Genomic DNA, 10925 nt, shown 5'->3' with positions numbered 1-10925 from the left:
GGAGTAAATGACGACCACTATGTTCATTATTACATCCAGCAACACAACACCTCAGTCGCTCAGTCTGAGATATTCTTGTCTAACTTACATCCCTGCTCTGGCATCAAAACATGGAAAGTTACTGGACTGTGACAGCTGGTCTAAGGTAAGAGCTCATCTGAGAAGGGCTCGATTTGAAAAAGGGAATATTATTTTTACAGATTAATTAAAAACCACTGAATGGATTTTTATCATTATAGGGAAGATTTGTACATACACTGCCAACACACATTAATGTTCAAACAACATGAAAAAGTGAACTTAGCATCCGATGACCCCTTTAAGTGACATCCCATTCCTAATCCATAGGGTTCAATATGACGTCGGTCCACCCTTTGCAGCTATAACAGCTTCAACTCTTCTGGGAAGGCTGTCCACAAGGTTTAGGAGTGTGTTTATGGGAATTTTTGACCATTATTCCAGAAGCGCATTTGTGAGGTCACACGCTGATGTTGGACGAGAAGGCCTGGCTCTCAGTCTCCGCTCTAATTCATCCCAAAGGTGTTCTGTCGGGTTGAGGTCAGGACTCTGTGCAGGCCAGTCAAGTTCATCCACACCAGACTCTGTCATCCATGTCTTTATGGACCTTGCTTTGTGCACTGGTGCACAGTCATGTTGGAAGAGGAAAGGGCTAGCTCCAAACTGTTCCCACAAAGTTGAGAGCGTGGAATTGTCCAAAATGTCTTGGTATGCTGAAACATTCAGAGTTCCTTTCACTGGAACTAAGGGGCCAAGCCCAGCTCCTGAAAAACAACCCCACACCATAATCCCCCCTCCACCAAACTTTACACTTGGCACAATGCAGTCAGACAAGTACCGTTCTCCTGGCAACCGCCAAAACCAGACTTGTCCATCAGATTGCCAGATGGAAAAGCACGATTCGTCACTCCAGAGAACGCGTCTCCACTGCTCTAGAGTCCAGTGGCGGCGTGCTTTACGCCACTGCATCCGACGCTTTGCATTGCACTTGATGTATGGCTTGGATGCAGCTGCTCAGCCATGGAAACCCATTCCATGAAGCTCTCTGCACACTGTTCGTGAGCTAATCTGAAGGCCACATGAAGTTTGGAGGTCTGTAGCGATTGACTCTGCAGAAAGTTGGCGACCTCTTCGCACTATGCATCCGCTGACCCTGCTCCGTCAGTTTACGTGGCCTACCACTTCTTGGCTGAGTTGCTGTCGTTCCCAAACGCTTCCATGTTCTTATAATTCAGCTGACAGTTGACTGTGGAATATTTAGGAGCGAGGAAATTTCACGACTGGACTTGTTGCACAGGTGGCATCCTATCACAGTTCCACGCTGGAATTCACTGAGCTCCTGAGAGCGACCCATTCTTTCACAAATGTTTGTAAAAACAGTCTGCATGCCTAGGTGCTTGATTTTATACACCTGTGGCCATGGAAGTGATTGGAACACCTGATTACAATTATTTGGAAGGGTGAGCAAATACTTTTGGCAATATAGTGTGTGTGTGTGTATATATATATATATATATATATGTTATATATATGTTATGTGGTTATTGTGCTGATTGTTCTTCTTCAAGCTTTCTGTTGATGACTCTCCTTTTTGGGAGTGGAAACTTGGAGAAAGGTAATATTTACGGAGAAAATGAAAGGTAATATTTAATTCGTACTAAAATATATTTATGTTGAATTTTCAAAATTTTACCATTTACTTCACACTTATCCTTTATTGAGCCCCTGATTATAATTAATGGTAAACCAGGTGACCACATAGTTTGTGCGTATGATTTATAAATTATTTGTTGAGATGACCTGCTTTGACCTTGACTGTATTAGTAGATTAGCAGAGTGATACATTTCAAGTTTATCTTTCAAACAGACAAGAAATACAACCCACATAATATATTTATAATTTTTTTAGAAATCAAATATGTAATTCTGTCATTTAGAGTTTGTTGCTGGCCGTACAAATGACAGTGAGTGGTGTCATATGCCTAAACTGTGTAATGTGTACGGCTTTACTGACTGGTACAAAGTGGGCAAGCACTGCGTCAAATACTTCAAAAAGCTTCTCAACTTCACTGATGCCGAGGTAGGGTTTTTAGAAAATGTAATGTGTACAAGACAAAACATAAAAAAAAAACTATTTAATGTATCGTCAAGTTTCAAGTTTGTTTTATTTGTATAGCACATTTACAAACAGCATGCATGGCTGACCAAAGTGCTGAACAGATGAAGACAGAACACAAATACCAAACCACAGATACAAACCATAAACTCACAAAGAATTAAAAGCCAAAGAAAAGAAATACATTTTAAGAGATGATTTATAAACAGTTAAAGACTGTGCCGATCTAATATAGGCTGGGAGGCTATTTCACACCCTAGGGCCAGCAACTGTAAAAGCTCTATCCCCTCTATGCTTTAACCTTGATCTGGGGACAGAAAACTCTTTGATCACCAAACCTCAAATTTCGTGTAGGATTGTATGGATAAAGTTGATCAGACAGATAGCTGTGCCTTATAGATATAGATATGCCAGAATGTTTATAGATTTAAAAACATAAAGAAGAATTTTAAACTCAATTCTAAAATGTACAGGTAACCAATGCAATGATTTCAGAATTGGAGTGATGTGATCAAATTTACGTTGCCCTTTGAGGAATTTAGCAGCGGTATTTTGTACTAATTGAAGTCGAGCAATGGAAGGTTTAGAAATGCCAAAATAAAGAGAGTTGCAGTAATCCAAGCGAGATTAATAAGCGAGGTAATAAGCGCATGGATCGCAATTTCTAAAGTTTTCACAGAAAGAAAAGATTTAATTTTGGAAAGGAGGCGTAACTGAAAAAAGCAGGAACTAATAACCGCATTTATCTGTTTATCAAATTTTAGACTCTGATCCCAGAAAACACCTAGATTCTTAATGCAGGAAGAAGTAAAAGGAGCAAGATAGTCCAAATCAATACTTCTGCTCCCTGGATTCTGACTAGGGCCAAGGACTATAACCTTGGTTTTTGATTCATTCAGAAATAGGAAATTTTGAGAGAACCACGTTTTCACTTCATCAAGGCAAGCAAAAAGAGATTCCAGAGCAGCATGTTTATTTCGTTTCAGAGGTAGATAAATTTGGGTATCATCTGCATAGCAGTGAAATGATACACCATGCTTTCTGAAAATAGAGCCCAAAGGAAGTAAATACAAAGAAAAAAGAATGGGTGCGAGAATAGAACCATGCGGTACTCCACAGGAGAGAGCAGGCAATGATGAAAAATTACCCAATCTGACAGAAAAACATCTATTTTTTAGATATGGTTTGAACCAACTAAGAACAGTTCCCTGGATGCCCACCAGATATTCTAATCGAGATAAAGGAATTTTATGATCAGCTGTATCAAAAGCCGAGGTTAAGTCTAACAAAATTAGGATAACCGAGTCCCCAGAATCAGTCACCATCAAAGTATCATTAAGGACCAGTAATAAAGCAGACTCTGTGCTGTGCAGAGGCTTAAACCCAGACTGGAAAGTTTCAAAAATATGGTTAGCACTAAGGAAAGACTGTAGCTAAATAAGCACAGTTTTCTCCAGTGATTTGAGATGGGTCAAAAATTATTAAAATTACTAGTATCCAGTGAAGGTTTCTTAAGAAGAGGTGTCACAGTAGCTTCTTTGAGGCTATCAGGGATAGGCCCTGAAACTAAACATTTATTCAGAAAAGACACCAAGCTAGGTCCAACCGACTCAAAAATTTGTTTTAAAATACATGGAGGAAGAACATCACGAGAACAAAAAGAAGGTTTCAAATGGTCGATAATTTCTTTGACAGACTGGAGAGAAACAAAATCAAAAGCTCTCCATATGGCTGAAGAGCAACAAAGTTCAGGTGAAATATTAGAGAGTGGTTGCAACTGAGATTTCAGAGTAGTAATCTTATCCCAGAAAAACCTTGAGAAACCTTCACATCATGACACTGAAGGATTAGAAATCACATTTACAGGTGGATTTAAAACTGAATTTATAACAGAAAATAAGGCTTTAGAACTATGATGATTCTTTGCAATTAAATTAGAAAAGTACTTAGACTTCGCAAATTTCACTGCTTTCTGAAAAGTTGCAAGACAGTCTTTAAGCGTTTCATATGAAATTTGCAATTTGTCCATTTTCGTTCAGCTCTTCTGCAAGCTTGCCTCAGAGAGCGGAGGTTATCATTGTGCCATGGTTCAGTTTTAGGTTTTGACTTCTTGGGTTTAAAAGGAGCAGTGGTATTCAAAGCCTCTAAAGAGGCAGTATTAAACAGACTAAGATGCTTCTTGAGAACATCTAAGTCAGTTGGTCATTAATTGTTCTTCTTTTTTTCATATCCAGTTCAGCTGTAGGAAGACAGCGCCTGGTACACACCTGGTGTCAGTGCATAGTAAAGAGCATAATGATTACTTGTCAAAAAAATTTAACCCAAACAACCTGCGCTTCTGGCTTAGAGGCAGAATTTTTTTAGGTAAAAAAAAAAAGACAGAAGACGTTCACAAATATGGTTGTTATTTCCTGTTTTTCAGTGTCATGCACTCACTATAGTTTCTCACTAGCCAAACACCTTTTCTATCTTTCTTTATTTTTTTTTTCTTCTTTAAAATCTGTTTCTCATTCTCTCAGACTGGTAAAATTTTCTTGGACTGATGGATCCTTCTGGGATTTTCAAATTTGGACACGTGGTGAGCCCAACATATACACTAGCACAGAGGAATGTGTGGAGATTAACTGGAAAGGTAAGAACACAGATAGTTATAGGACAGTCACATTCAGTTCCCTATCTGTCGTACATTCCGAGTTGTGTCAAGTGTATGACACTAGGGGTCGCCCTTGGGAGCCCAGACACCTCTGATAGTTTTGAGAAAAGGCCAATGAAATTGGGTGTGCAGATTTTGCATAGCTGGCCACGGCCCGGACATCCGGGTGTAAATAGGGTAGTGCATGCTCTGCTCACTCGTTCTGTTTCTTCGGAGCCGAATGCAGCGTCTCTCCTTGAGAGGCTACACCATTCACCTCTTCGTGGTTGGGATTGTGTGTTGGTAAACATGCCTTTCCCTCCATGTCCTTCTGGTTGTGGCTTACCTGCCCAAATGATCGACACGACCGATGTGTTCAGTGTTGAGATATGCTCACACTGATGCAGCATTTATTGTTGATCCATGTTTTGCTTGCGAAAACATGATCATGGGCGCGCTTTGCTCATGAGCCGTGTGCTTTTACGTGAAGCCTCGACTGCTTCCTGTTCCGGTCCTTCTGCTTCTGGGTACGAGGCCGTTGCGATGTGCGTCGATGGGGAGCAATAGAAAGAGAAGAAGGTTCCACCGGGTGAAACCAAGCAAACCTCTCACTCCTCGCATCCCTCGATCGAGCTTCCAGATGAGTTTGTTAGTCTGTCTCAGTACAGCTGACTTAAACAAGAGTTCCTAAACAAGCGGAATGGTCAGCGGCAGCATCGCTAGGAGGGCGTAAGCCGTTTGAAGCTGAAGCTTCAGCTCTGCAAGAAGAACAGGGAAGTCCGTAGCTTATAAAGTGTGTGTGTGATTGATTGCAGCTGTGTTTGTAAATCAGTGCAATGGATGCTGGGAAGTGTAGTCTGGAGTGACATGCAACAGTTTGTGTAGTGTAAGAGTCGCGGACCAGGATTCATGACAGCAGTATACTTTTTGCCAGTAGAAAGAGCTCATCAAGAGCTTTCATTTGATATATCTCCATTTCACCCAAAATGTCACTTGCACCCTTCTGGTTCTCACCCCTTTGCTGTAGTTTAAGCAGTATCATGAACCTTTATCTTTGATATGTTTTAAAGAAGACCAGCAATAAAGCCAAAAAGAGAGGTGCAAAGAATTGCATAAAACAAACAAGACACAATTCCTGACGCTTTTATGTTCTAGCAGTACAGTAAAAGTGAATGGAAAATTAGAACAACTAATGCTTCATGCAACCTAATGCATTATGTTGTGATACAAGTTGCTTTGTTTCACCATGAGGCCACATTAGGCCAGCTTTTATGTGATGACTTTCATGATAACTCTATTGAGCCTTTCATGAAGTTGGAATCTCGAGCACCCAAATGTTTACACTTAAGTTTGAGTAATTACAAATAACGAATGTCTCTGTAGGAGAAGTATTTTGACCCTATTTACACTTAATGCAACTTGACGGTCTGAATTCCCCATTTCCTATCCATCCAAGACCAAGAATGAATCTTGGTCTTGATCGGACAGCTATGCATTAAACTGTAATCAAAGCCTAACGTGTTCTGTATGTCTTCTTAATTGAAAAACATGATGTTTACTAAGCACATAACCACATAACATTGTCTTATAGCTCTAAATTACTGCCATACAGACATTTATTTGACAGATTCTGTTGCTGATAACAGAATACTTACTTATTGTAACACTGAAACATGCATTTTCTGAAAAAATATGCTTTGTGAAAAGTGCTAAATAAACTTGAATTTAATTAAATGATAAGGTGATTGACAGATTGACAACTGTTGCTGGCAACGTCAAGTGGATGTTGACACCAAGAGATTCACAACTGTTTAACCACAAGATGTTTTGGTTTCACTGTATGGTGTGGTAAAGTAGAGTTTTCAGATGCTTGTCATTAACCAGATTGCCTCTTTCAGACTAATGTGCTGTCTACAAAATCGGTTTTACCTTGTTTGCCTATTTCAATGCTGACAGGGATGAGGTATATATTATATATATTTCTTTTTAAAATGCATCAGTCGCTAGATGTCTGAAACAGTTTCCTGTGTGATGAAGAATAAAAAACTGTTCTAGACCCGAAAGTCAGTAAGATCAAGAGAAGAGGAGGAGTTGAAAAATCGAACGGACAGGTATAAAATAAGGTGAAACAGAAGCTAAACTTATTGTGAGGACAGAAGCTGATGAACTGCAATGGTAAGTCCTTGTATCCTATATATATATAGATCATAGAAAATTCATGTTATTTTTTTATTTAGCACTGTCCTGAGTAAGATATTTTACATAAAAGATGTTTACATATACTCCAAAAAAAAAAAAAAATAAATAAAATAATAATAAAATAGTTGAAATTATTAAAAGAAGCTTGGCAACCCTTTGTTCTTAATACTGTGTGTAGTTCCCTGGATGATCTACGACTGTTTTTTTTTTTGTTTGTTTGTTTGTTTTGTTTTGTTTTGTGATGGTTGTTCATGAGTCCCTTGTTTGTTCTGAACAGTTAAACTGAACAATGTTCTTCAGAAAGATCCTCCAGGTCCTGCAGATTCTACAGTTTTCCACCATCTTTTGCATATTTGAAGCCTTTCCAGCAGTGACTGTATGATTCTGAGATCCATCTTTTCACACTGCGGACAACTGAGGGACTCAAACACAACTATTAAAAAAGGTTCAAAGCTCACTGATGCTCCAGAAGGAAACACGATGCATTAAGAGCCAGGGGTGAAAACTTTTGAACAGGGTGAAGATGTCGAAATTTTCCTCATTTTGTTGAAATATCATTTTTTTCCATTCACTGCCCTTCGGAAGCATCAGAAGATACTTGCATGTTTCCTGGGAAGACAAATTACATACAATTTACCTTTATCTTCAAATTCAAAAAGTTTTCACCCCCTGGCTCTTAATGCATCGTGTTTCCTTCTGGAGCATCAGTGAGCTTTGAACCTTTTTTAATAGTTGTGTTTGAGTCCCTCAATTGTCCTCAGTGTAAAAAAGATGGATCTCAAAATCACACAGTCACTGCTGGAAAGGCTTCAAATATGCAAAAGATGGTGGAAAACTGTAGAATCTGCAGGACCTGGAGGATTTTTTCTGAAGAACAAAGTATTTACCACGCACAGTATTAAGAACAACAAACTTTTGAAGGGGGTTATTTTAATAATTTTAGCTTTTTTGTCTTGTCTACTATATGTAAACATCTTTTATGTAAAAAATCTTACTCAGGACAGTGCTAAACAAAAAAAAAAATAACATGCATTTTGCATGCTTTCTCTTATTTTGTTAAAATTATTAACATTATCACAGATTCTGTAGGGGAGTTCCCAAACTTTCGCATGCCACTATGTAAACATTTGAGCATGTTGGTCAAAAATAATGTTGTTAATAATCATATTCCACTTCAGTTCAAATCAGGATCAACTAGCGTTCTGTTGCTGACTCTCCTTTTTGGGAGTGGAAACTTCTTAATAATGAAGAGAGGTAACATTTAATTCATATTAAAAAATATACATGTTGAATTTTCAACCCATTACTTCAGGCCAGTTCTGTGATGAGCCTCTGATAATAATTAAATTTAAACCAGGTGTCGCTAACAAAAAGCATGTGACCATATAATTTGTGCATATGGTTTGTAAAGTATTTGAGTACACAGTGACAGAATTAGTAGATTAACGGAGTGATATATAACAAATTTACCTTTCAAGCAGGTAAGACATACTACACACATATCATATTTATGAAATTCTTAGAGCTCAAATGTGTAATTCTGTCATTTAGGGTTTGTTGCTGGCCATACAAATGTCACTGAGCCTAAGCCTACAAGTTGTAATGTGAACGGCTTCAAAAAGCACTGGTACAAAATGGACAATTACTGTGTCAGATACTACAACCAGCCTCTTAACTTCTCTGATGCCGAGGTAGCTTTTTATGTCATGTAATGTTACAAAAAAAAAAAAAAAACTAAATAAATAAAATAAAATAAAATCAATGTAATTTGTAGCCATTAAATGTTCTTCCTTTTTTCATGTCCAGTTCAGCTGTCGGAAGAAAGCCTCTGGTGCACACCTGGTGTCAGTGCATAGTAAAAAGCATAATAAGATCTTGCTCGACATTGTGAAAAAATTCAACCCAAACAACCTGCGCATCTGGCTTGGAGCCTTTGAATTATTTCAGGTAAAAAAAAAAGACCTGAAAAAAAAAGAGTGTTCACAAATAGGGAGAGCAAAGATAAATTGTCATTATTTTCTGATTTTCCGTGACATTCTTCAGTAAAATCTTCTCTCATTCACTCAGTCTGGTAAATTTCTTTGGCTTGATGGATCCTTCTGGGACTATGAAATTTGGACAACTGGTGAGCCCACCAACATATACAATAGCAAAGAGGAATGCCTGGAGATGAACTGGAAAGGTAAGAACAGAAAGACCCTAATGGGTTATAAAATAATCACATTCAATTTTAACTAAATGTTTTGCTAAATGAATTATTACAGTAATACTCTTAGGAATATGTAGTGAGACACACTGCAGAAGGTACAATAATCTTTTACTGTCCCTCACATTTTCAGAGACTGGTAGATGGAATGATGACGCTTGTTCTTACAAGAAAAACTACATATGTGCCTTCAAAATACCATGTTGAAACCAGGCTCTGAGAAGATGGAGTTTTATCTGGGTATCATCAAATTAAACTTTTTGAATAAAACGATTTTCTCTGCATCAACAAAAAACTTACAAAAAAAATAAAAATAAAAAAAATTGCATTTGCAATCAAAATTATCATCTGATTTTTTTTTTTTTTTATTGTTTGTCTGATTATAATGACCATAAATATTAAGAAGACCAGATTTCTGACACTTGGGACAGTAGTCAAAATGCCAAAATGTCTCTCTTGTGATTATCTACAATTTAAAAACAATATTTTTTAACAATATTTTTGGACTGTTTCCCCATATACTAATATAAATAATTATAATAAATGATGTTTGTGAGTCAAACGGAGCCTTGTTTTAGCAAAGGACAAATCAGACTATGAAAAATAGTAAAGAAACTACTGCAAGCAAACAGATCAAAACAGTATTACATAATAAAATTATGACTTTACAAATCCACATTTGTATTGTTTTGGAACATCCACATGTTTGTTTTGGAAATGTTTTTAGAAAAATGTACTTTACTTTTCCTAATTAGGGTTATTATTTTGTATTTTAGGCTCATTTTAAGCACAAAGTATATTCTTTCTAAAAAATTGTACAAGTGTAATTTTTCAGTTTATTATTTTTGTAGGCCTATTATTCATTCATATCAGAGTTGTGACAGTGGGAATTGGTGAAATATTTCATTTGTCTTATAGAAAACAACTGAAGAAGTTACTTCCCTGATAGCACAGGTACATCTCAGAGACGTCTATTTGACGTATGCATTTACATCTGCAAGACATCTGCATTTTTTAGATTGTTTGCTCATCTGCAATATATCTATAGGACGTTTCACTGATCTAATGACTGGATTGCACGTTGCGTTCTAAACTGCCGTCAGTCAGTGAAGCAACCGGAAGTGTTTGATCCGCCATCTTACTATTCCCTACTGGCAGAGATCACCGTTGACTCACAGCTAAACCGCTGACCTAAAATCACCCGATTTTAAGCGTATCAGTCTCACAGGACTAGTTTTTAGGATATGTGTATGTAAATAAATTTTTACTTAAAACATTATCTGCAATGTTTATCGTCTTTTCCGGCAGAATAAGTGATGTTTTGAAATCGTCCAGGTGGGTGTGTCAGCTGCGCATTTGCCGACCCAGGTAAGGAATTATGCAGGAAGTATTCAACATGAACATATATCTGGTATTAGTATCTAAAATTGATTCGAATATACAATAAATAATACAATACAAGCCTCTGTTACTATATTGCTCTATGCTGTATTGAAATTCCAATCTTGGAAATAAATTTATTTAAATTCGTACCATATGTAATTAGTCAGCGTTATTTCTCCAAGTTATGATGTGTATATGTCCCTAATTGAGCAACATCTATTTCAAACTCTTAAAGATCGCGCAAATTCTATTATATTAAGTGCCTTACATTATCTGACTTGCTCAATTTCGTCAATGAAAAATAGTCTGACACAAAGTCACATCTGAGCCGCGCCTCTATTCAAACACAGCTGTGTTCCGTTATATTTAAC

At 37.4% G+C, this 10925-nt stretch overlaps 2 protein-coding genes across 2 annotated transcripts; both read left to right on the top strand.

Moving 5' to 3' along the window:
- Positions 1-1437: 1437 nt before the first annotated feature.
- On the top strand, positions 1438-5622 carry LOC127159529 (lectin-like). The gene is made up of 6 exons (XM_051102338.1): positions 1438-1478; positions 1587-1633; positions 1956-2098; positions 4369-4495; positions 4650-4766; positions 5582-5622. Exons 1-6 carry the CDS (start codon positions 1438-1440, stop codon positions 5620-5622), a joined length of 516 nt encoding a protein of 171 aa, XP_050958295.1.
- Positions 5623-6714: 1092 nt separating this feature from the next.
- On the top strand, positions 6715-9497 carry LOC127159532 (lectin-like). The gene is made up of 7 exons (XM_051102341.1): positions 6715-6729; positions 6822-6941; positions 8144-8219; positions 8517-8656; positions 8772-8912; positions 9033-9147; positions 9305-9497. Exons 2-7 carry the CDS (start codon positions 6939-6941, stop codon positions 9376-9378), a joined length of 549 nt encoding a protein of 182 aa, XP_050958298.1. The 5' UTR covers positions 6715-6729; positions 6822-6938; the 3' UTR covers positions 9379-9497.
- Positions 9498-10925: the final 1428 nt, after the last annotated feature.

This window comes from Labeo rohita, unplaced genomic scaffold (genome assembly GCF_022985175.1).
Source record: "Labeo rohita strain BAU-BD-2019 unplaced genomic scaffold, IGBB_LRoh.1.0 scaffold_225, whole genome shotgun sequence".
Lineage (NCBI taxonomy): Eukaryota > Metazoa > Chordata > Actinopteri > Cypriniformes > Cyprinidae > Labeo > Labeo rohita.
Note: the sequence above shows the minus strand (reverse complement) of the source record. Positions and strands in the feature narration are given on the sequence as shown.

Coding starts and splice junctions, on each gene's coding strand:
- LOC127159529 (XM_051102338.1), top strand. CDS start 1,438: ATGGAAGTGATTGGAACACCTGATTACAATTATTTGGAAGG. Junction 1,634..1,955: donor GAGTGGAAACTTGGAGAAAG/GTAATATTTACG, acceptor TCTGTCATTTAG/AGTTTGTTGCTGGCCGTACA. Junction 4,496..4,649: donor GCTTAGAGGCAGAATTTTTT/TAGGTAAAAAAA, acceptor TTTCTCATTCTC/TCAGACTGGTAAAATTTTCT.
- LOC127159532 (XM_051102341.1), top strand. Junction 8,657..8,771: donor TTAACTTCTCTGATGCCGAG/GTAGCTTTTTAT, acceptor TTTCATGTCCAG/TTCAGCTGTCGGAAGAAAGC. Junction 8,913..9,032: donor GAGCCTTTGAATTATTTCAG/GTAAAAAAAAAA, acceptor TCATTCACTCAG/TCTGGTAAATTTCTTTGGCT.